Source organism: Lissotriton helveticus, chromosome 5_1 (assembly GCF_964261635.1).
Source record: "Lissotriton helveticus chromosome 5_1, aLisHel1.1, whole genome shotgun sequence".
Taxonomy (NCBI): domain Eukaryota; kingdom Metazoa; phylum Chordata; class Amphibia; order Caudata; family Salamandridae; genus Lissotriton; species Lissotriton helveticus.
Genome location: NC_136065.1, coordinates 1,876,503,644 through 1,876,529,487, shown reverse-complemented (window position 1 = coordinate 1,876,529,487; position 25,844 = coordinate 1,876,503,644). Strand labels below are relative to the sequence as shown.

The following is a 25,844-nucleotide window of genomic DNA, read 5'->3' as shown; positions in this document are numbered from 1 at the left end:
CTTTCTTGACATTTCCACGTGGGATAATGAGTGTTGGGTAAAGCCACAGTATAGTCTGTACCACTTGCTGATCTCCAAGTAAACAAAACAATACTATTATATCAGCACAGCTCTCCTTTGTCTTTAAGATGGGCAACTAGGAGAGTAATATGGTTGAGGTTGCAATGCTAACTTATGGCCCCAAGTATTCTTCAGAACTCACTGGTCTAGACATCTTAGATTACTTTTTAGGTCTCGCCTATGCAGCGCGCATGCGCTGAATAGTAGACCTTTAGCCGTCGCTCTGCTGTTTTTGGAAGCACATACTCGTGCTTGTGGCAGCATACACCTCGCGGGAGCAAGCAGGAGCACGCCACAAGCACAAGTATGTGCTTTGAAAAACAGCAGACTGCGTGCGCACACACACACGCAAACAGCTGCTGCTTCTTAGCACATTCGCTTTCACTTTTGCGGCCGCGTCGCTTTCAGAGCCGCACGGCCAATGCTTGTTTTGTTAGTGACTCGCCATCATTGTCCTAACCCCTCAATTAGTCCATCTCTCCACCCCTCACCTTACTTGTTTCATTACAATCTCTATTTGTACATTAAGCACTTTGCTGTGGTGTGTACAGAATTGCACAGGCGTTCACACACATGTGAATGTGAATGTGAATGTATAAATGCACACCCAAACCACCAAGAACGATTGCTTCAGCTTGCATGGACAAGAAATATGCATGTTTGCGGTTGCCCTAATAACCACGCCAACTAATGCCCCTGTTGTCTTTCTCTTCGTAAAACGGTGTTTGGACACCAACCCCGGTATAAATCATTTTGATTACAGTATGGTTGAAACAGGGCACGAAGCAGGGTAACTGCCAAAGGCAGTAGGAACTCGCACCAGGCTATTTGCTTGTCCACTGTTAGAGCATATCATGTCTTAATGACCGCTATTTTTCCTTGCACGATAGTTCATTTCTGAGATGCATCTCTACGGTACATCCACAACTGTGTGACTCCAAGTTTATCCACTGTCACAAGTTAAACCTACATTTCTTTTTATTTCAATACAGAATTTCTGGTTAATACCGAAGGACGCCAGCACAAAATCCATCATTCACAAGAGTGACATCACAAAGGCACTATAGGTCGCGGATATGGCATGCGGACTTCAGCATCTCTTGTAGACATTTGCAAAAAAAAATCAGCAAAACCAACATTTTTCTCTTAAATTACCATATTTGTTTGTGCGAAGAACTAAATACACCCTGGAAGTTTCCTAGATACCCGTTTCGTACGTAAGTGATAATGTGGGATGCTAATGGTAACCTCATTTTAGCTTGTTCTCACAAACTGCTTTAGGGACCATTTAATTTCTCACATTTTTCACCATCTGGTTTACCAGTTGAGAAGTGGTGTATTATGGGTGAACTGGATGGCAGGCACTTCATGTGATGTGATAAGTAAAAAATAGTAATTTCCTTTGTCTTGACCTGCTTCATTTTCTTTGAAGCACGTGTTGGAAAAAAAATTATGACCAACCCTCGCCAGTTAGAATACCATGTGTACCTATACAAATGTATGCTGTTTAACCTGCGTGGTGGTTCTTAGGTTGTGAGATAAATGTGATATCTTTTAATTTTTCATGTCTAAAAGTAATATTTGTTTCCCTTTCCACCGAGCTTTGGGTAAAGGGCCTAGTTGTGAAAATTGTGGCTCGTGGTTGGTAATTGTGTGTATGATGATTACTGAAGATTATACCCTAACATTTCTACTGGGGCCACCCCAGGAATAATCCTAACACAGTTATATATGGGGAGTAATATTTTGGAACACAATCTTTCCTATGTAGTTTGAGTATTAGACGTAACCTTTTATTTTGCTGCTCTTGAAGACATTATATAAAAATAATCCTAAATTTGATAAGGCCTTGATTTTTAGTGGTATCAGTCGGGAAGCCATAAGATATAATGCACATAACTGGGTTATGGGGCATATTTAACTGCAGTCTGGCTCCTAGATTTGAGTTACAAGAAATAGGTTGTTGATGTCAAATGTATGGGGTGACTATTTAAAGTTGGATACCTTTATTAGTGGCAGCACCCAAAATTATTGTCCCGCAAAAAGATGCTGTCACTAAAAGGGCAGGAACATGAGTGAGGGAAACTATTTGCCTCATCAATGTTGGAACATTATTGCCTCGATGTTTAATTCCACCACTAATAAAATATTAACAAAATAAAGATTACTTTATGGTGGGAACCTTTCTCCAGTTTAGTTCTCTAAAGATGCTTTTGCCCATAAGTGTTTTTATAATATTGCTGCACAGCTTTCCCTCTAATATTCGGGTCTATATATTAATGATGGCTACCACTTACACAGCATTTGCAATGTAATAGGCCTCGCATTTATGTAAGTCTAAGCTATAGCCATTGTAAATGACAATGTCTTTTATTTATGTTTTAAAAACCAATACCAAAATAAAAGGCATTGCCATTTGGAATGCCAATAGCTCAAGCTCACGTAACTGCGAGACCTATTGCATTGCAAATGCTTGTTGCCTTAGGCTTAGTGGCATAACAGCTTTACACAAAAAAGCACAGAGAGGTATTTGACGAAGGCATAAGGAGAATTTACAAATTAGGTATATCAGTAGTTTATAATGAATCTGTAACCAGTGGACATGCACTATACTACTGGGAGGCAGCGGATACAATCACCAAACCTGGACTGGCCATAGGGAAAGCTCTCCGTGGACTGGGGCCATGGACTGCTTTCAGAGCTGGGTGGGCTGCAGTGCAGCAGTGCAGCAGACCACTGTTTTTTTGGCACACTCAAGATAGGCTGCAGTGGAGAAATATTGCTCCTGGTTACTGTATCAGAACCTGAAGTGTTCAAATATTAATTCATTTCTTTTTATCGCTAGATTAACCAAACCAGGACCAAGTCTGATTTGCAAGTGGCTGGTCCGGAGTAGCACAGTGGGCAAAAACACAATGGACTGCTATACGGGCCACAGCAATTACCAGTGGGTGATATTAATTCAACCCACTAGTAAGTAGGTAATCACTTAATTTATTTTTCTCTTCAGAACTGCATGTTAATCCCATGACTTTCTAAATAACAGATTTACTAAATTGTACTATAAACCGTTTAGCATCACTTAAAACCTATTGGAGCGGTATTTTCTCATAACCCACATGGAAGAAATTTGGTCTCTCTTATTATGCATAATAAGGAACCAATATTAAAACGTGATGAACTCACCTGAAAACCATACGATCGTCTTCAATGTCAACCTTTACATCTTTGCTTTCTTCAACACAGAACTCAAGATGCACGTACTTTGTGCGATCAAACCACAGTGTCTTGGCGTGTTGCCTAGGATGGAGAAAGACAAATTCAATCCAAAACAGAAGGCAAGTAAAGCAGGGATTTAGCAGGTTGTTGCATTTCAATATTCAATGTGTTCATTTATTTTTGTTTCTTTTGAACTGGTTAGCCTCATATCTTTAAATTTAATTAATTAAATGTTCCTCTACATTTGGTGTATTTCATATGTATTTTATTTTTTTGCTATCTTGGGGCCCGATTATGATTGCGGTTTTTCCGCATCCTCCGGGCCGGCGGAAGCCACCGCCGGCCCGGAGGATGCAGATAAACCGCTGCGGAGCCTCCAAAGACCCACCGCCATATTAGGATGGCTGGTGGGTCTGGATTTCCGTCCGCAGCTTTTCCGCCGCGGTCGCCTTCCGACCGCGGCGGAAAAGCTCTAACATGGCTGGCGGTGTCTATCAGACACCGCCAGCCATATTAGGATGGTGTGAAAGACATGCTTTTCCGCGGCGCTTTTCCACCGTGGAAAAGCATACGGACTTTCACTTCGGGGGCCCGTTGCGGGCCCCCTGGGTGAAGGGGGGGTGGGGTGTGCACATGGGGGGTACCTATGGTACCCCCTGCATTTGCGTGCACAAAGCAGCAGGCACTGCGCGGTGCCTGCCACTTTGTGCATGCAAATGCGATGGATGCATTTTTGACCTTGCGGCGGGTGCAGCTTGAAGCTGCACCCGCCGCAATGTTAAAGATAGAGGATGTGACGGCCACCCTGGCGGTCACATCCTAATCTGCTCGGAGGGAACGCCGCAGCCCTTGCGGACGTTCCCTCCTCCTCAGGGGTCGCGGACGGACTCAAGTCCGCCCGCGATCATAATCGGCCCCCTGATTTTTTTATTTTTTTTAGGGTTGAGCTTAATGGCAGCGAGTGCCATTGATCTCTAGCTAATGTTCCTTTGGAGACAGCAGACTGAGACGTGGATGGTGGCAGGAAGCCGGTATCAGGACTCTCGTTGATTTGTTTGCAGAGGGCACATTAATGTCCCGTCAGGAGCTCAAGGACCTCAAAGGATTGTATGAGGGAGCTTACCTGATCTACGAGGCCCTTCAGACGATGCTGCAGTGACACTGGGGGTCCAGGAAGTGGCCAGCAACCGTTACTCCACTCACAACACTCCATAGGACAGGGTTGGCGATTAGTAACATGGATATATTATATATTGAGCCTTTGTGCATGACTCTCAGGAGGCACTGGCAGATCTAAGGTCCGGGTGGGAGGATTCCCATTCCACGATTCAGAATGGCTCAACACCCTAGAATACCCCAGAAACATCCCCCGCAACCCTGATTCAAACGCATACAACTCTGGATCTTACATAGGGTCTACTTGCCTCCACGCCTGCACCATATCTATTCCTTGGTCGTGGATAAATGAAATGTAGGCCAGGTTTGGCTGAAATGATCCAAATGTTTTGGTTCTGTGTCCCCATATGACCCTATTTGGATGCATTTCTGTCTGATATTATGTGGGCCATGGGCAGGGAATGGCTCGACACGGCCCAGCAATTCTTCTGGGCTTGTCCCACTACACTAAAACCAGTAAAGCTATGACCCTTTTCACTGACCTGTACTACTTCTGGCCAAGCAGGCAGTGACAATGAAGTGGAAGTCTGCTGCCCACTTCGATCTCGCAATGGCACGCTGGGGTCCATAAATGTGCACAGGCGGAAAGCACAGAACTAAGCCGAGAAAAAAAGCAAGGGTTGCCCAACTTCCCACTAGTAACATGCTGGGGCACGATCCTACACAACTTTTCATCCCAGACCGGAAATTACACTTGGCATCCCTAGCCACCCTGGCATGAGCCAACACTTTAATCTAATCTCCCTGACGCGCGCCACCTCCACCCCCACCATACACCCGACCCCAAATGCTTTAGTGCCTCCTTGCCCCTGCTCGCCCTTCCTCTGTGACATACCCTTATGAACTTTCTCCCCTCCCCTGACATTACTGACCTGAACTTGGATAATATTGCCTTAGGTTGCCTTGATTGACAATGCAGCTTTGGTGAGTCTGTGGGGGGGTGTAGGTGAGGGGAGCGCTCTAGGTTTCCTCAATTTAACATGTACTAGCTCATTCGCTTCTCATTCATTCCTTTAAAAAGAAAAATGTCAAAATGTATGCTCGCTAATTTCCTGGCTGCTGGCACGGAGTCTCCATGAACCTGACCCCGCCCTCACTCCTGCCTTTAATTTCGCCTTATCATTATAAGCCAACTGTAACCCTATTCAGCCGACAAACTTGTTGTATTGTGCCTTGAACTGTATCAGTCAATAAAACTCAACAATAAAAAAACGATCTCCCTGCTCCCATTCCCGGTCAGTATTAGAAAAAGTCATCAACCAACCACTCTCCTCACATCTTGAATGGAACCTATAAAAAGCAATAGCCAGACTCGTCCTGGATCTCCCTACACAAAGCCACATCACCCTTACCTCAGGTAACTCCAGTGGCTAATTCGTCAGATATTGCTTCCAGAAAATATATATTATCATTGAAGCTGTGTGTCCACTGGCTGCTCTCTCAATGCAGCACTGGCCGCATACACCTGCCTCCTTTTGTTCTGCAGGAACTGAAGTGCTTAAGGACAAAGGGGCAGTGCTTGAATGCAGCATCACTTCTTAATGTGTCACGTTTCTGGCTGTAGAAGGCGGTTGGACTGGAGGCTGCCCTCTTCAATCATGTAGACATCAGCCCCACTCAAGGAACACAGTTCTAAATTTGAAGATAATTGATTACTCCTCTTGACGCTTTGGCCCTGGTGAACTCAGATGGACAAGGCACATCAAACACATAAAAGGTGAGGAAGATGCTTGCAATACGTCTAACCACTGGCACTCTCTCAGGGTGTAATTCCAATCCATCCTTCTTTTGCCAACCATGCCACCTCAGATTAGACCCAGCTATATGCCAAGCAGTCATGACCCTGCTGCAATAGGAACAGTCCAGCCCAAACTGCCAATCCAGGCCCTCTCTGAACCATAACACATGCAACCCAAGACCGGTTTCGCCCTGATTGGGGCTCACTGTGTCACTGGAACCAAACTGCACCCAACCAAAGAGCCCCAATCAGGGGGACACTGGTCTTGTGTTGGGGGGAGAAATGGTGGGGGCACTCAGCTTCAGAGGGAGTTTACTGCATCGAGCACCCAAACCCAAAGTCCCTGCCGGAAATTATGGGATTTCCCCACTGAAACTAAGCTGACCTGAATCGCCACAGACAAGACTTGCACTTACATACCACAGACAGTGATATATTAGAGTCCTTTATCTGAACCTTTATAAAAAAGGATCAGGTGAATGAGGGATTTCTAAAGGCTCACACTAGCCCAAGAATACCTCCGGCTTGGAGAACCAAAAAGAGGTACAGAAAGTGATCCGTTTGAAGTTAGGCAACGGCCAAGACCCCAAATGCTTTACTGCTATGTTGTACAAAATGGTCTACAAGGCCTTATCTAAATTGCAAGCCTATCTACAGTATCATTTCAGTGAATCAGGACATATAGCTGAATCTTTGGCTGATGCAGTAATTGTTGTGATTCATGAACCAGGCAACAATCTCTCCTAATGAGGTCCATATAGTCAGATCTCCCGCCTGAAACATGAAGCCAAAAGATTCACAGAGATCATAGCTGAGAGGTTGAAGCCACTAATGCAGGACCTAAATGACTCCGACTAGTCGGGATTCGTTCAAGGATTACATTGTGACAACAATAGTAAAACAATGTTACAAAACACAGTGAATGCACAGATGAAAAGCAAACATTTCTTAGTGCTGTACCTCAATGCTGAAAAATTGTTAAATAGAGTGAATTGAACATATCAGCGGGTGGGGACCTTGGGCCTCGGGTTCATTAAATAGATCATTAAACAAATTTTAGGTAGCTTTCAAAAACAAGCATTTGCAATGCAATAGGTCTCGCATTAGGAAATTTTGAGCTATTGGTATTGTAAATGACACATTTTTAATTTATGTGTTGGTTTTGAAAATAGCGAAATTAATAGCTTTGTCATTTACAATGCCAATATGTTCAACTTTCTCAAATGTGACACCTATAGCATTTGTAATGCAATATGTGTTGTATTTACGTGACTTAGGTGTATTGATCTTACAAATAACAATGGCTTTTATTTTTTTTAAATAATTAATACTTAAATGAAAGTTATTGTAATTTATAATGGCAAGAGCTTAAACTTTTGTAAATAAGTTTTGTGAAGTGAGGGCGATAGATAGAGTGAGGGCGATAGAGTGAGGGCGATAGATAGAGCGAGGGCGATAGATAGGGCGAGGGCGATAGATAGAGCGAGGGCGATAGATAGGGCGAGGGCGATAGATAGGGCGAGGGCGATAGATAGAGCGAGGGCGATAGATAGAGCGAGGGCGATAGATAGGGCGAGGGCGATAGATAGGGCGAGGGCGATAGATAGGGCGAGGACGATAGATAGGGCGAGGACGATAGATAGGGCGAGGACGATAGATAGGGCGAGGACGATAGATAGGGCGAGGACGATAGATAGGGCGAGGACGATAGATAGGGCGATAGATAGGGCGAGGACGATAGATAGGGCGAGGACGATAGATAGAGCGAGGACGATAGATAGGGCGATTGATAGAGCGAGGGCAATAATTAGGGCGAAGGCGATAATTAGGGCAAGGGCGATAAATAGGGCGAGGGCAATAGATAGGGCGAGGGCGATAGATAGGGCGATAGCTAGAGTGAGGACGATAGATAGGGCGAGGACGATAGATAGGGCGAGGACGATAGATAGGGCGAGGACGATAGATAGGGCGAGGACGATAGATAGGGCGATAGCTAGAGTGAGGACGATAGATAGGGCAAGGACGATAGATAGGGCGAGGACGATAGATAGGGCGAGGACGATAGATAGGGCGAGGGCGATAGATAGGGCGAGGGTGATAGATAGGGCGAGGGCGATAGCTAGAGCGAGGGCGATAGCTAGAGCGAGGGCGATCGCTAGAGCGAGGGCGATAGCTAGAGCGAGCGCGATAGCCAGAGCGAGGGCGATAGCTGGAGCGAGGACGGTAGATGGAGCGAGGACGGTAGATGGAGCGAGGACGGTAGATGGAGCGAGGACGGTAGATGGAGCGAGGACGGTAGATGGAGCGAGGACGGTAGATGGAGCGAGGACGGTAGATGGAGCGAGGACGGTAGATGGAGTGAGGACGGTAGATGGAGTGAGGACGGTAGATGGAGTGAGGACGGTAGATGGAGTGAGGACGGTAGATGGAGTGAGGACGGTAGATGGATAGATGGAGTGAGGGCGGTAGATGGATAGATGGAGTGAGGGCGGTAGATGGATAGATGGAGTCAGGGCGGTAGATGGAGTCAGGGCGGTAGATGGATAGATGGAGTGAGGGCGGTAGATGGATAGATGGAGTGAGGGCGGTAGATGGATAGATGGAGTGAGGGCGGTAGATGGATAGATGGAGTGAGGGAGGTAGATGGATAGATGGAGTGAGGGAGGTAGATAGATAGATGGAGTGAGGGAGGTAGATGGATAGATGGAGTGAGGGAGGTAGATAGATAGATGGAGTGAGGGCGGTAGATAGATAGAGTGAATCTGTTTGTCACAAATTAAGCACTAGGAAAGCAGCACCAATTCCAAAGGCCACACAAGAAATTCTGTAAAGACACAAACCGTGAGCAAAAGGCAGGACTAAGAAAATAAAAGTCACATTGAGCGAACAAATGTACCTGTTTCCCCCCCGCCTCCCCAACACCACCTTAGGAAGGATGCTGTAGGCGGTTATATGTAGATGGCAGCACTATTGCCTTATATTTCCACAGCATAAGCCTGTGTGGGCACCACAGAGAAGCACCGCAAACCGCGGATACAACTGTGTTCTGTTAGTGGCATGGTGAGCGTTAAAACGGGTGTGTTCATACAGCGAGAGTAACGCTTGCCCAAAAGGATATAGTTTTAAAAACAGAAATTGATAATTTGGTGGGGGAACTGGGTCACTAGCACCACTGCAGTCCTTTATTAACTACTACACATGCCTGTCTTCATAAACATATTACTTACCTGTAACCTGCCCCATAAATCTATATTTACATTCACATGTAAATCTATGTGGCATTGTGTGTCCGGAGAGCACCCAAAAATGTTGCTGGGTTGACGAAATTATGTGCCCCAAAAAGTCAAATTTACTGAAAACAGCTGCCGCTAAAATCCTATTAAAGTTTAGTCCATATACTCTTCTTTCAGGTACATTTCCCCCCCCCCCCCCCCCCCCAAAAAATCATATTGTGAAGCTGCTGCCTCATGAAACACCGCCACTTCATTATTTGCAAATTAAGCATTACGAAGGCAGCAGTAGCTACGTGTTTACTGAGCAATGTAACTAAAAGGTTTACGAAACTAAAAGCCACATATCAAGTTTAAAGGGCACGCCTAAAACATTAAAAGCAGATATCGTGAACAAAGGCACAATACACAGTGAAGTGTAAAAGCCAAACGTTACGTCCAAAAGACTCGTATATAGGTAAAGAAGGTTTGTGTGGCCTGAAAAGGACACATTCGGATTCCAAAGAATGCACAAGAAGCACTTTAAAAGCACAAATGGTGAGCATAAAGCACATATAAGACAAAAAAAACTCACATATAGCAAAGAAAAGTACATGTTTGGCCTCCCCACTTTAGGATGCAGTAGGCTGTTAGGTGTACATGGCAAGCCCTATTACCCTTATATCTCCACAGCATAAGCCCTGTGGGCACCACAAGGAAGCACAAAGTACAGCCGCTGAATAGAAAGCAAATACAAGGACTGTGGTCTGTTTCTGGGATGGCGAGCTTTAGGCAGGGTGTGTACATACAGCACGACTAGCATCTGACCAAAAGGTTGTTGGAGAAAACTCTGTACACGGTTAATGCGGTGGGGGGACCGGGTCACTAGCACCATTGCACTCCTCCTTCATTAACTACTCCACATGCCTGTCTTCAAAAGCACATTACTTACCTGTAACAGTAGCTTTGCAACATAAATCCTGATGTCCATTTGTGTATATTCCAAACATCAATATATCTGTAAAGCCACTGAAATTATATGGCTTACGACCACCCAAATATATGGTCGGGTTGACTAAATTATGCACATTAAAAATGACAAATTTACGGTGCCTTGTCTGTATGCTAAAGATCGCAATGCAAAACCCGTAAACACATATCGTTTTCAAAGTATAAGTTGTGCATAAACCATTCACTAACAGGGCGGCAATAGCTAATTATTCCCATCTACATACAAAATAATTTCATAGCATAGCACCACTTGCGTTCAAATGTATTTATTACATGTATCAAAATTAACAGTACTTCGTCCACAATAAAAGATGAATAACTACAACTAAACAATAAAAAATATTTGCCAAACTCGTACGGTGCCACTTTGACCCTTTAACAACATCCCACCCTTATTTCTACAGTTTATATGCTTTATGTTGTGCAAGCTAAACAGAAAACACCCTGTGTGAAGCTACCGCATAATTAAAACGCATGCATCTCTTCTCTTAGAAATTAAAGTGTTAAAGCGGCAGTAGCGGAGGCCCTATTAAAATTCAGATGATCAACTCTGTGTAACGCAAGTTACAAATTAACCAGTACCAAAACGGCTATACCTACATGTTTGCAGCTACACACAAACAATGTTTGTAGCTTTAAATTGAAACAGAATCAATTTGTTAAATTAAACTTAAAACTTCGTTTTTTTTTGTTTACAAAATTGCTTTCACGAGGTTTGTAACTGTGTTAATTACATAAAATACATAAACATATGTTATGGGGAAGAGAGCAGGCTCAAAGTCTGCTGTAGTGTAAGTTTCGGTGTAAAATTCTACACTTCAGAAAGGATTCCAGCACACGCTAATGAAGCGTAAACAAGCCGAGCAAGACATTGTGAAAGTAAAGATAAGAGAAAACTAGCCAGAGTCCACGAAAGTCTCTTGTTACAGACACAGGCTACAGCGTGGGAAACAAGCACCGTTTGTGAAGCATCACCATACAAAACCTGACGGCGATAATGCATTCCATTCAGACTTGCATAATCACGGTTTCACTCCCTCAGTCCTAAACGCCAAACGGATTGCAATAAGCCTTCGGTGACATTTACTCAAACACACGCAGTTAGCAGGGGCGGAGCGGGGAGAGGGTGTTAAGCAGCAGGGGCCTTTGAAGTGAAGCTAAGCTTCACTTCAAAGGTGTGGGAGGAGTGCGGCAGAGGGAACAGACGGCGATTTGGTGATGTGCACGCGCATTTTAGGTCAATGCGCAAGCGCATTGACCTAAAAGCCACGGGCACAGCACCAAATCGCCAAGTTGGGTAAAGTCTGTTTAGGCCCCTATAGAGCTTCGCCAGCTAGGCGCTTGCGCCCAGCAGGCGAGCCCTAACCAAAGGCATTTATCAGAGTGAATTGTACACAGGGCCACCAAAATTATCAATTGGCAGGAGCACATTCCAGGGCTGCCTGCTTTCCCAACTCCTATTTGCAGTCTCTTTGTCTCCATTGGATAACTACATTATAGCCAAGGAACATATCAACAAAGTACAAACAGGGGTGGATACCTTCAAATTAACTACATTCACTAACATAATGGTGACGCTTACTGAACCACTCCCCTCCACAATTACTTTGTCGGAATTGCTCGGACAGCAACAGATATCATATTATAAAAATAAACCTTGCCAAATCCAAAGTGATGGTTAACTCATCGACTAAAAAAGAACCAACCTACAAGCATTCATCCAAGCAACATTTATCTCCGATGTCACTACATATCTGTGCATGAGAATATAACATCCAGTTGCCCAGCCGGTAACTCTCAGATACCCCTGAGAACCCCCTCCCCACTCCCCAACTAAGATTAAGAACACATGCAGAACGGGTCCTTTCTCAACATCTCCTGGTTGGCATGAGTAGGAGTGGGTAAAGATGTCTATACTGCCCAAACATCTCTTCATGCTCAAAGAGATCCTTATGTCGCCCCCACCCACCAACATATTGAAACAATTTTAAATGAATCCTAATACATTTATCCGGGAAGTAAAAAAAACTGCGTAGCTAACAAGGTCCAATATAAACCAGTGGACAGACTATCTAGCACTGCCAAATATGCCTTGTTACTTCCTAACAAGACAGTCACTCTTTTTAATCAAGGGAGAGGGTATTGAAAAGTAAAAGCAGTAGTACTTTATTAACCACTTAATTGCAAGGTCCTCTCTGTGGAGGTTGGGTAAAGATCAAGAAGCTGGGGTCTCAACTTTTTCTCCCATAACTAGGAGGATGCTGGTTATATGGAATAAACTGAATACCAATACTGGGTCTCATATGGCATCCCTCTCTTTTTACTCCTATTAATGAGAACTCTGAAACAAATGTAGGGCTCAAAAGACAGGCTTTTAGGGGGTGGCATGAGGCAAGATTTCTGATGCTAGACTCCCTGTTTAGAGAGTAGCGAATTAATATAATGTGAGGAAACAAAAAAAGAATTCAACCTCTCAGCAATGGAAAGACATCGATATCTTCAGGTGCACTGGTGTGGCCCTGCAGCCGAGGTTTAGGCATGGGGTATTCTGGGACCTTACTAGTTTCAATGTTAGATAGAGAACATCAATCACAAGACCCATGTCATATCAACACGCTACAAAATTATACTGACAGCTTCACCCCTAGGAAAGACCCCAGGCCAGAAAAGCTGGGAAAGAGAAATGGGTAACACATCACGGAATAAGAATGGCAAGTAATTTGAAAAAAGGCTAGTATTTCTCTCCAATATGTTACGGGCAAGGAATCTAACACAAACTTCTCATGTACTGGTAACACACTCCTGAAAAACGACATTCCTGGAATGAAGGGCTAGGGGCTCACTATCTCATCTTAAGTGACATTGTCCTAAATTTAACAGATAATGGGCCGAGGTGATCCCAGTGGTTAATGAAATGTTTAAGCTCCAAATCTCCGATGGCCGGGAGGGATTCCAAGCAACTCCTATCCTGATCCCCCAGTCTATTCAAACAATTTCAAATCAATATTTATATAATACATTTATCTGGGGAGGTAAAAACCCAGCATGCCAACAAGTAACTATATTAACCAGTGCACAGAGGCAGCCTAGCATTGTCAAATATAACGTGCTACTTCTGATGGCGCAAACTTAGAATTAATTAACTTAATGTGTTTAATTAACACGAATGAGTTGCAAATTGAGTAAATGTATTGTACTTTTCATATTGAAGTTTTAAAGATCACATAACAAGGACTCAACTATTTTTTAATGTGCTCTTTAATGCACATTTTAAATGTGCTCTTTCTCATTTCTGTTTGTGCACCTAGTATTAAAAAATGTCCTGCGTTTTGTAAAATCACTCATAATTCAGCAGTTTTACAGTCTTGTCTTGTGACAATGTTTATTTTAGCTGTGACAATGTATGAGCTTACTGCCTGCTGCCAGGGGAACATTGATGCAATGTTTAAACATGCTAGGTTGTTTTCTTGCTGGGTTATTTATATTTTCAAGCAGGGATTGTTTAGTAATGTGACGTAATTTCCAATTGTATGTAGGGCAAAGGGCCTAATTACACTCTTAATTTCGGAGGGTTCTAGAGTGAGCTTGTTCTACGTTGTATGATTTCTAAATGATAATTGGCTTGAATTGTTGCAATTCTAGCTGTCCAGTTTACGGTGCTACATCACGCCATGCTTAGGGCCTGGACTTGTGATACTAAAATATTATAAAAGTTGTCAGATTTGAGAAGTGAGCCTGGTGTTTCCCATGCTCCTCTTGAAGGCAGACTTTATGTCAGTGTTCTTATTTGATTTGATACATAGATATTTAAATGCTATTTCCCTTCCTCATAGAGTCAGAATCCATAGAATATTTTAATGGAATCAATGTTTAGAGAGTTTCTATGTTTTTTTCCTGTCTTTAAACCGAGCACTCCTTGTGACTATTTGCTCTATGATTTATTATTTGCCTTGTGCTAGACCGAATTTGGTTCTGGCTATTGACTAAATGAGGCCTTAGCTTCCACTGACTATTCTGATTTACATTTATTTGTGTTTTGAGTGTATTGAATTGAATTTATTAACCATGACCCTTTTGTCTTCTGTAATGATTTCAAAATGTTAAATAAACCTTCATGTGTTGTACTTGAACCTAGTCCTAAGTGGATTTTTCAGGGTGAACTTTCTTATCTGGGTTCTCTGCATTTCCTTGTGATTTAGGTCAAGGGCTCTGGTACTTTGGTACTCACACAGCACGATCAATCTCATCAACCCTAGAAAAAGTGCTGACACTTCCATGCAACACAGTCACACTTTTTATTCAGGTGGGGGGGACGGTTTGAAAAGTCAAAGAAGTCAAAGCACTAGTAATTTATTGACCACTTAACTGCCAGGTCCTCTATATGGATTGCACTTGGGTTGGGTACAGCTCAAAGAAGATGGGAACTCCAATAACCAGGAGAGTGCTGGTTATATGGGTTAAACTGAATACCAATACTGGTCTAACATCATATTCCTCTCCTTTTACTCCAATTAATTAAACTCTGAATTAACTCGGGGTTCAATAGACACGGTTTTAGGGTGGCGTATGCAGGCTCCCTGTTTACAGAAGAAAAAATAATATAATTTGAAGAGAGGTTGATAGTTATTTAAAAACATATTAAAGTTACTTATAATCCAAAAGGGCTGGAGCGCGGACCTCCATTCATTTTAGTTGCAAAGGAAGTCAGAATAGTGCCATGGACCTCAAGGAAAGCAAGCAGCATGGTCACCCTGCCCCCCGCTCCTGCCTGGGTAGAAAAAGAAAGCGATACGTCGGTTGCAGAGATCCCTTGACATACTTGGGCCCTTGTACCAGTTAGCCTGCTGTACAAATGATAGCTACACATATTAAATGGGGACATCATGCTAATATGGGTACCAGGTGTAATGATATCAAAGAAAAACAGTCAGGAGGAGGTGTGTTACACCTACAGGAGGCAAACCATGAGCTTTTTTAGAAGATGTGCACACTGGGTGCATCAGGTCTAGCTCTACCTCTATCAGCCTTGTGAATCTCTTCTCGCCCTTTGCCCCCATCTTCACCAGAAATCTGTAACTGCATACCAACAACAGCAGATCAATATATTAGATGTAATTGGCACAGGAATAGCTGTATGCGGTATCACACTAATTTTTGCAGCAGATGCAGCATATCAATAAGCTTGTATTATAGCTTTTTTACTGTGCTGTGCCATACCATTGACCTAGACCTAGAGACTTTGCTTTGCTCCTGAGGCGGAAGCCGGGAGTTAGATCTAGCTTGCATGAACTGTTTTTAAATATATATCGTCTTATTGCCACTGCACTGTTTTATTAAATTGTGATTTTCCCCAACCTTGCGTGCACCCCCTTTACTTTGGAGCGCGTAGGCTCATCTTTTACTTGCGCCACATTAGGGACCTGAGCGCTCATCTCTTCAGCCGATTAGGAGCTAAATTTATTGCGGGGCTTGGCGGGGCCGACTACTTTTGGTGGCCATTTTGGGGAGAAGCAGGTAGCTGCTCTAGTGGTTGGGAGGAAGCGTTTGGCACGACGCGCTAAAGCGCTTAAATTGAGACGGTCCCCCTACGCGCAGCGTATGCGGTAGCGGACGCACCTTATCGCGCTGAAGGAGCGCCTAAGGAAAGCACGTCTGTGCCCGTCCGTGCCAGGACGTGGTCAGGGATGCTGTTAATGGGACCCCCTGCTTCAGAAACATTATGCTATAGTGGGGATCAGCTATGGGCATTGAGAGGCAGCTCGACCGTCTGCTGTCCCAGTTGGACTCCTTTAGAGGAGGTAAGGATTTCATGTCCATGTTATAATCCTATAGGGCCAGCGAATTATAAAACAAAATCCTACTCATTTGCACTAATAAATTGCCGGTCCCTCCCGAGGCACGCGGTGGAAATTCACCTTCTTGTGGAGGAGCGGGACCTAGACGCCCTTTTCCTGACAGAGACGTGGCTAACTGAGGCATCCGACCCGGACATAGTTAGGGCTCTACCGCCTGGCTATTCAATTTGTAGGCATGACCGCCAATTATGTCGAGGAGGAGGAGTGGCTATCATCTTTAAGAATACTTTTGTTTGTCGAACTTCCGAGAACCCACTCTCGGACTGTGAGAGTTTAGGATTTTCCATAGCCTTCTTTCCTACCTGCACCTTCTCCGATATTCTTTTATATAGGCCACCGGGAGAACCCAACAGCTTTTGCAACAATCTCCTTGACAAAATCACCCTTTCTATCAGTAGTACGGCCAATTTTTCCATCCTGGGCGATCTCAATATACATCTTGATAAAGCAGAGGCCTCTTCATCGCAATATTTACTGGACACCTTGGGGGTAGTTTAACTGGAACAAATTGTGTCAGGATCTACGCATGCAGCAGGTCATCTATTAGATCATTTCTTTACTAATCTGGGTAATATAAGTTGTGACCAGCCCATTTTCGTCCTTTGGTCAGACCATGCCTTGCTTTCCTTTGTTTGGTCTCCTTCTGACAAAATCACATAGTTAGTCTATCTAAGAAATTGAGCCGGACATGGTCGAAGCTATCGGCGGTGAGTGGGATGCCGCCTTGAAGAGGTCCCCTCCGGTTCCTCATGATAACCCAGTCATCGCCAATGCAGCCTTCAATAAATGGTTAGACACTACATTATATTCCACCCTGCCCAAGAAAGTGGTGTGCCATCGGGCAGGCCCAAATAAAAAAACGTGGTATTCAGGGGAACTAAAGGAGCTTAAACAATGCTGTAAACGGGCAGAAAGGAAATGGAGGAAAGATTTCTCAGCCGTTGCAAAACACGAATACAGGTTAGCGCTCAGAACTTACAAAAACCAACTAAGAACTGTACAATCTGTGTACTTTCAGGAAAGAATCTCGGAAGCAGCTAATATGCCCAGGGAAATTTTTAAAATATTTCAATCTTTGGTCACCCCTTCCCGGGCCATTAGTGTCGCCCCCGATCCCCAGAAACGCTGTGACGACCTGGCCGCTTTTTTTGCTGCCAAGGTAACTAACATCTATTCCAGCTTTGTGCCAAGTTTCCAGGTCCCTGGCTTAACTGAGAGTGAGGACGGGATCCCCAATGCGGTCATCCCAGATTCTCTCGGAACTCTCGACTCATTCACGTTGCTCGATCTGGCCTCTGTGGAAAAACTCCTTGGTAACCTTTGGATGCTGCGCCACCGTCGGCTCTTAAACAGGTGTCGGGGACTGTGTGTCCCGTTATAATGCATGTTATAAACTCCTCCCTGAAGACAGGGGTGGTGCCCCCTACCTGGAAGTTGGCAAAAGTGAAGGCCCTTCTGAAAAAAAAAAACATGGACCCCGAAGACCTAGCCAATTACAGGCCCATTTCGCTTTTACCTGGGCTTAGTAAAATAACCGAAAAACATGTAAACCAGATACTATCCTCTTTTGTAGAGACCACGGGAGCCCTCCACTCCTCTCATACGGGATTTAGAGCTAAGCAGGGGACGGAGACTGCTCTGGTAGCGGTGGTGGAAGCGACCAGGGGTATCGTGGATGCCGGAGGCTACGCTGCGGTAGTCCTCTTGGACCTCAGCGCGGCCTTCGACACCGTCAATCACCCCCTTCTGCTACATCATCTCCGCCGTGTAGGAGTCTCGGGAATGGCACTCAAATGGCTCCAGTCTTTTCTATCGGAGAGATGTTTCTCCGTCTTTGAGGAGGAGATGTCATCGGACCAACTTCCACTGCATCACGGCGTTCCCCAGGGATCTTCACTCAGTCCTACCATGTTTAACATCTACATGAGACCAATGGCTGATGTGGTGCTTCCCTGGGGAATTCAGCTTGTCACCTACGCTGATGATACGCAGTTGGTCGTCTCCCTGGTGAGGGATGATGCGAGAGACCAGGGGATGACCTCCTCATTCCTTAAATTAAATGGGTCCAAAACTGGCATCATGCTTTTGGGCTATAAAGCTCCTATTAATCTTGACCCATGGTGGCCAAATTGTTTGGGCCCTCCTCCCACCCCAAAGAATCAAATAAAGAACCTGGGCGTGTGGCTTGACTCCACTCTGGGATTTCAAGTTCAGGCCAAAAAAGTTGCTGCAACCTGCTATGGTCTGCTTAGGGTCCTCAGGAAGGTCTTACTTCTTCTTCCGTTCGAGGCCAGACGCGTACTGGTCCAGGCGTTGATTCTTTCACGGCTGGACTATGCAAATGCTGTCTATCTTGGGGCCCCTGTAGGTTCCATTCAAATGTTGCAAGCCGTGCAGAACTGTGCAGCCCGGCTACTTATGAATATACCCAGACGCAGCTCGGCAAAATCCTCATTGAGGTCTCTCCACTGGTTGCCGATACAGGAAAGGATCCTGTTTAAAACTATGTGCATGGCGCACAAATCCATCTCTAATATCGGCCCTAATATTCTCCGCCCCCTGTTTCGACGACATCTGTCTCTTAGATCTCTGAGATCCAACCAGCGTAATCTGCTGGTAGTTCCAAGGGTGAAGAGAGCTCGCATGGGCGGCCTCCAGCTCTCCTTCCAAGCAGCCAAGTGCTGGAACAGACTCCCCGATAACATCAGGCGTGAAACTAATCATCTGGCCTTCAGGAAGCTATTGAAGACTGTATTCCTCTCCTTTTACTCCAATTAATTAAACTCTGAATTAACTCGGGTTCAATAGACACGGTTTTAGGGAGGCCTATGCAGGCTCCCTGTTTACAGAAGAAAAAATAATATAATTTGAAGAGAGGTTGATAGTTATTTAAAAACATATTAAAGTTACATCAAAGTCAAAAAGTCTTTATTTCGATATATTTCAATCATGAAAGACATTACATAAAACATTTTTTTTTAAAAAGGAGACAAACAATTTTGCAAGTCTGTGAATCCAAATAAGAAAAATTTGGGGAGAATACATCATTTATAACTAGTAGGATCCATAATTCATCCCTATACAATAAACAATGGCCAGCTAAGGATCATAAAATCAATTCAATAAAAACAATAAATAGTTACAATAGAAAAGAAAATAGAGATAAAATCATTAGTTATATATAGATATTATTAAAATATAGAAGGAAATTCATCACCAGGAACATTAATCATATACATTTACCAATTTCATATTTTTGTTTTGAACAAATCAATTACTGTGGGCTCATTTTACGGGCCCGAATTATCCACATCCAGTGAAGAAATGTAGCTATTGCTATTACTACGGCTTGGGAGTTATCAGTACTCAGTATCCTGACTGCTTCAGTACCTGTTTTAAGTCCTAACTGAAGACAGATAGGTTTTAACCAGGATCTCCTGGGAACCTTATACTCAGGACAGGCAAAAAGGACATGGCCAATTCCCTCCCGTTGACCAGGGCAAAAGGGACAGGCGAATCCCTGACCTCCTCGCCATTTGGCGGTAAAGGCATTTAAGGGCAGTGTCCCCACCCTAAATTGATGGTACTTCTTCCTGTCCCCTGGAATGGTAATCCAATCCCAATATGCCTCAAAGACCGGGGAATGCTTGAGAACTAAGAAGTCAGCCGTAAGCGACGGCGCGATACAACGGCCGAATCTCGTTGTTTCAAGCATACTCCAGTACAGACCTTGAAAAGTCTTTTTTGGTGGGAAGGGATTGCCTGCAGGGTCATCCCACAGTGCAGATAGCCCCATGGCCTTGTAAATAGCCTTAACCTCTCTCAACCATATTATTTTCCTTGCTTTATCAAGATCTCTTACCTCAATGAAGGCCTGCGCATACTGGGTGAGTTCGGGTGTAACCCATAATCTCCTCCAGTAGGCGACCGATCTATATCTGGCCATATCATCGAGGCTATGAGATCCTAAATCATAATGGAGAGGGATTAATGGAGTGGAAGGCGGTAGGCCTGTAATATTACGAATGAATTTGTTTTTCGCCCCCGCCAATTTTCTTAAATTGCTAAATCCCCAGAGTTCTGCCCCGTAAAGTACTGACGCTCCTACTTTGGCGTCATAAATCTTCAGAACCGGGGTGATGGCCCTAGTGTTGGATAGGTAAAACTCCTTAGTGAGAGCTCCTGTCAATTGTGCGTGTTTTGTGAGTAGCTGGTTGGTATGCTGTTTCCAATCTAGTTTGGTTGATAGGGTTATGCCCAGATAATTAAATACCTGGGTCTGTTCAAGTTGGACCCCATCCATAACCACCTTCCCTCTAACGGTTTTGCTCTTATGCAGGATCATAAACTTAGTCTTAGTCGTGTTGATGACAAGGCCATGATCCCTGCAAAAGACCTCAAAAACCCTAACAGCTTTCTGGAGTCCCTGCTGTGTTCGCGAAATCAGTAATGTGTCGTCAGCAAACATCAACAGGGGGATCAGCTTACCATTTAGTTTGGGAGCATCAGTTGTTTGCCGCTCAGAATAGCTGATCACCCTGTTGATGTATAACGAGAAGAGGGTAGGTGCTAGCACGCACCCTTGGCGCACCCCCCTATCAATTGGGAAATTTTCAGTTGTGCTTCCCTGTTGGTTCCAGCGAACCCGGGCATAGTTATTCTCGTGCAGTCTAATTAGGAATGACAAGATCTCAGGTGGGATGCCCTGCTCTTGGAGGGCTGCCCACAACTTGGTGCGTGGCACCAGGTCAAACGCTGATTTAAGATCAACGAAGACTGCAAAAAGCAGGCCCCCCCCAGTAACACGACACGACCATTTTTTAATAGGTGGTATTACCAACTGAGGGATATTCCAGATGAAGTCCTCTTCCACTGTGAGATCCACATCATAGTTATCTAGTGGTTCAAAACAGCAGTTGAAATCTCCTGCAACGATGATATTATATTCTAATGGACCATATTGATCAAGGAGAATATCTAACTGTTCAATTGCGTCTGTTGATTTACCACCAGGAAGTCCCCTTGAGTAAACATTAAAAATAAGTAAATCCTTATAATTTAAACATTTAAGTTTAACTAACAAAATATCCGGACTGTTTGTTTTCAACTGGGTAACAGAATATCTGCTGTCCTGCTTGACCCATGTCAGCAGACCACCCTTTGATCTTCCCCTTAAGCTGGGAATTGCAGGGGTAAAGAAGTTTAAACATCCTTGCTTATATTCCGGATTAACCTGCCAAGTTTCTTGTAAGACTATTATATCTTTGTTTTCCCAGAAGGCTTGCCAATCCGAAGATGTAACCTTACTCCTCAGCCCGGCCACATTCCATGAAACCAATGTGGCGAATGCTGGTAAATCAGTACCATCGGTTCTAGAATTAGGGGCGTTTCCACCCCCAGCTTGGCATGGTAGTACTAAACCCCCGTCTTGGCTAGAGACCAGTGCCTCCTGTATAAAAACGTTTTTAATGATATGGGCAGTATTTAGTACCATAGAGTCATTAGATTGATTTTTGCCCTTAATCCCTTCGGGGAACTCTACAGTATTATCTATGCCCTGTGTGATGGACCGGGGCACACTAGTGACACTGGTGTAGGCTGAACTAAGAGGTGCAGAATCTTCATTTGCTTTGGCCGAAATCAGTTTTATAGATGCAAAAATAGAATCCCCCCTAAGTCAGTCGCAGTCATTAAGGCCTGACAAAATGCCATACCTATTTCTTAGACTAATCCCCCATTCGTTGCTTGGGGCACCTGCACCCCACCTGTTCCACGGGATATCCCACCTTAACCCTGGGGTCTTGGGGTATGTTACATTTTGTCGCTCCCCGTAAAAAAAATTTAAGGTAAGGGGAACAATGGTGCCATTCCTACGCTGCGGGGGTAAAATATTTGGCAAGAGATTAGGGAGGACTGCCGAATGGGAAAAATTCACCACCACACAATCCCCTTTGAATTTTTTTTGTTTATTCCCTATCCATGCTGTTCTTCTGGCCGAAGTAATCTCCCCTGCCAATTGCTCTTTTCCTCCAGGTGCCAACTGCATATTGCCTGACAGCCAGTGCAGCGCCTTACTAGAAAGGGAAGTAGGAGATTCTAGCTGTCCAGGTGTCAGGGGTGGAACATTTGCCAGCACCAATACCAACGGGGAAGCTTCTACCATAAACTGTGGACTATCAATTTCTTGATTGGGAGCAGTTTGAACGATAGATGGCAGCGCCTCTTCTCTGACTAGTGTGTGGGTATCTACGTTCTCTGGTACCTGTCCGAGTAGAATGGTTGCTGTCAAATTTTTCTCTACCTCTACCGTGGTAGGACCATTCACCCCCGGTAAAGCTGTAATGTTTGAGACCAAAGTTACTACATTGCCCACCTCTCTATGTACATTAGTCTGGATACCACTGAGTTTTTTCACCTCCGCTGTAAATTTATCTATTTTTGTCACCATTGGTTTTATGATAGTTTTTATTTTGATCTCTATCATGTCTGCTATCCTGAGAAAAAGCTCTTCATCAATGTTGTTTCGTTTGGGACTAACCTCCATAGAATCCATATTCTTATCCTTAGTTTTACACGGAGGTGAGACCCTTTTCTTTCTCATTCCTGAGCGTAACCCACCCCGCTTTGGTAGTGACTTTTTACAATTTCTACCTGCCCTGGTATCCTGCTCTAAGGTCGAAACATCTCCTTCCGAACCCTGAACATGTACCTCTGCCTCAAGACCATGATCACTTTCCACATTAATCTCTATGTCATTTTGAAGTTCGACCACTAGGGGTATACTATGGTCGAGTACGCCACTAGAATGAGGATCAGCGTCAAAGACGTCGCTATCAATGGCCTCTAAAGATACATTCAACACAGTTGGTTGCTGGGATGGACTTAAAGGTAAAAGAATTGGTGATTGACTAAGTCCGAGGGACTGACGTCTTTCGTTATTTATTTTAGAAACTACTTGAACCATATCGTTATCAATCGTATTTGACGCAATTGGGGCTAGTTTTTTCGGCATTTTATATAATAGCTACTTTGCGCCACACCGTAGGGTATAAAACAATATAAAAACCCCGGATTAATAGACAAGAGGGACCAAAATAAAAATAAAAGGGAAACAATCAAAGTGACGTTCTACAACAGCTCTCCTATTTCAAATGCAACAGTGTAGTTATATGTGTAAATGACCAGATTAACAACAGTCTTACGCCTGAAAGATGGTGTCTCGAGCCAGACACAAGCAAAGTGAATGGCCCAGTCCAGTCTCAGCCTGTCTCGGACTGTCTAAGACTGGCCGCCCTTTGTCCGGGCTTCGTCCGGCGTCCCGCACGCGTCCCACTTAGCGTCAGGGGTGTGTCTTTGTAGGAGGAACAGGGGGCGGGAAGAGACTCCAGGTGCGCTTCGGTGATCCTGCGCGGAACCCTGGGTCTCGCAGTCCCGGCCCCTGTTGGAACAGCCTCACTCACGGTCAAAAACCAATATTTCGCCCTCACTTCAGGGAACAGCAGGCAAGGAGACAAAACCAAAGTCACGGATTACAAATGCAGCTGCGAGCGGCTCCCGCGAAGCGGGGGCCGCGAGCTGTTAAGTGAGCAGGCAGCCAATCAGGGAGGAGCAGGGGCGGGAAGAGACTCCAGGTGCGCTTCGGTGATCCTGCGCAGAACCCTGGGTCTCGCAGTCCCGGCCCCTGTTGGAACAGCCTCACTCACGGTCAAAAAGCAATATTTCGCCCTCACTTCAGGGAACAGCAGGCAAGGAGACAAAACCAAAGTCACGGATTACAAATGCAGCTGCGAGCGGATCCCGCGAAGCGGGGGCCGCGAGCTGTTAAGTGAGCAGGCAGCCAATCAGGGAGGAGCAGGGGCGGGAAGAGACTCCAGGTGCGCTTCGGTGATCCTGCGCGGAACCCTGGGTCTCGCAGTCCCGGCCCCTGTTGGAACAGCCTCACTCACGGTCAAAAAGCAATATTTCGCCCTCACTTCAGGGAACAGCAGGCAAGGAGACAAAACCAAAGTCACGGATTACAAATGCAGTTAGATATAATCCCACAGGGCTGGAGCGCGGACCTCCATTCATTTTAGTTGCAAAGGAAGTCAGAAATGTGCCATGGACCTCAAGGCAAGCAAGCAGCATGGTCACCCTGCCCCCCGCTCCTGCCTGGGTAGAAAAAGAAAGCGATACGTCGGTTGCAGAGATCCCTTGACATACTTGGGCCCTTGTACCAGTTAGCCTGCTGTACAAATGATAGCTACACATATTAAATGGAGACATCATGCTAATATGGGTACCAGGTGTAATGATATCACAGAAAAACAGTCAGGAGGAGATGTGTTACACCTACAGGAGGCAAACCGTGAGCTTTTTTAGAAGATGTGCACGCTGGGTGCATCAGGTCTAGCTCTACCTCTATCAGCCTTGTGAATCTCTTCTCGCCCTTTGCCCCCATCTTCACCAGAAATCTGTAACTGCTTACCAACAACAGCAGATCAATATATTAGATGTAATTGGCTCAGGAATAGCTGTATGCGGTATCACACACATTTTTGCACCAGATGCAGCATATCAGTAAGCTTGTATTATAGCTTTTTTACTGTACTGTGCCATACCATTGACCTAGACCTAGAGACTTTGCTTTGCTCCTGAGGCGGAAGCCGGGCGCTAGATCTAGCTTGCATGAACTGTTTTTAAATATATATCGTCTTATTGCCACTGCACTGTTTTATTAAATTGTGATTTTCCCCAACCTTGCGTGCACCCCCTTTACTTTGGAGCGCATAGGCTCACCTTTTACTTGCGCCACATTAGGGACCTGATCGCTCATCTCTTCAGCCATTTAGGAGCTGAATTTATCGCGGGGCTTGGAGGGGCCGACTACTTTTGGCTGCCATTTTGGGGAGGAGCAGGTTGCTGCTCTAGTGGTTGGGAGGAAGCGCTTGACACGACGCGCTAAAGCGCTTAAATTGAGACGGTCCTCCTACGCGCAGCGTACGCGGTAGCGGACGCGCCTTATCGCGCCGAAGGAGCGCCTAAGGAAAGCCCGTCTGTGCCCGTCCGTGCCAGGCCGGGCCAGGACGTGGTCAGGGATGCTGTTAATGGGACCCCCCTGTTCGGAAACATTATGCTATAGTGGGGATCAGCTATGGGCATCGAGAGGCAGCTCGACCGTCTGCTGTCCCAGTTGGACTCCTTTAGAGGAGGTAAGGATTTCATGTCCATGTTATAATCCTATAGGGCCAGCGAATTATAAAACAAAACCCTACTCATTTGCACTAATAAATTGCCGGTCCCTCCCGAAGCACGCGGTGGAAATTCGCCTGCTTGTGGAGGAGCGGGACCTAGACGCCCTTTTCCTGACAGAGACGTGGCTAACTGAGGCATCCGACCCGGACATAGTTAGGGCTCTACCGCCTGGCCATTCAATTTGTAGGCATGACCGCCAAATATGCAGAGGAGGAGGAGTGGCTATCATCTTTAAGAATACTTTTGTTTGTCGAACTTCCGAGAACCCACTCCCGGACTGTGAGAGTGTAGGATTTTCCATAGCCTTCTTTCCTACCTGCACCTTCTCCGGTATTCTTGTAT

General features: G+C 44.9%; 1 protein-coding gene across 1 annotated transcript in view; it reads right to left on the bottom strand.

Moving 5' to 3' along the window:
* AARSD1 (alanyl-tRNA synthetase domain containing 1) overlaps nt 1-25,844 on the bottom strand; it is a 312,550-nt gene that overhangs the window by 265,048 nt on the left and 21,658 nt on the right. Inside the window, exon 2 of the mRNA XM_078645329.1 lies at nt 3,247-3,360. Within this exon, the coding sequence (XP_078501455.1) occupies nt 3,247-3,360 (114 nt within the window). The remainder of the gene's footprint in view (nt 1-3,246; nt 3,361-25,844) is intronic.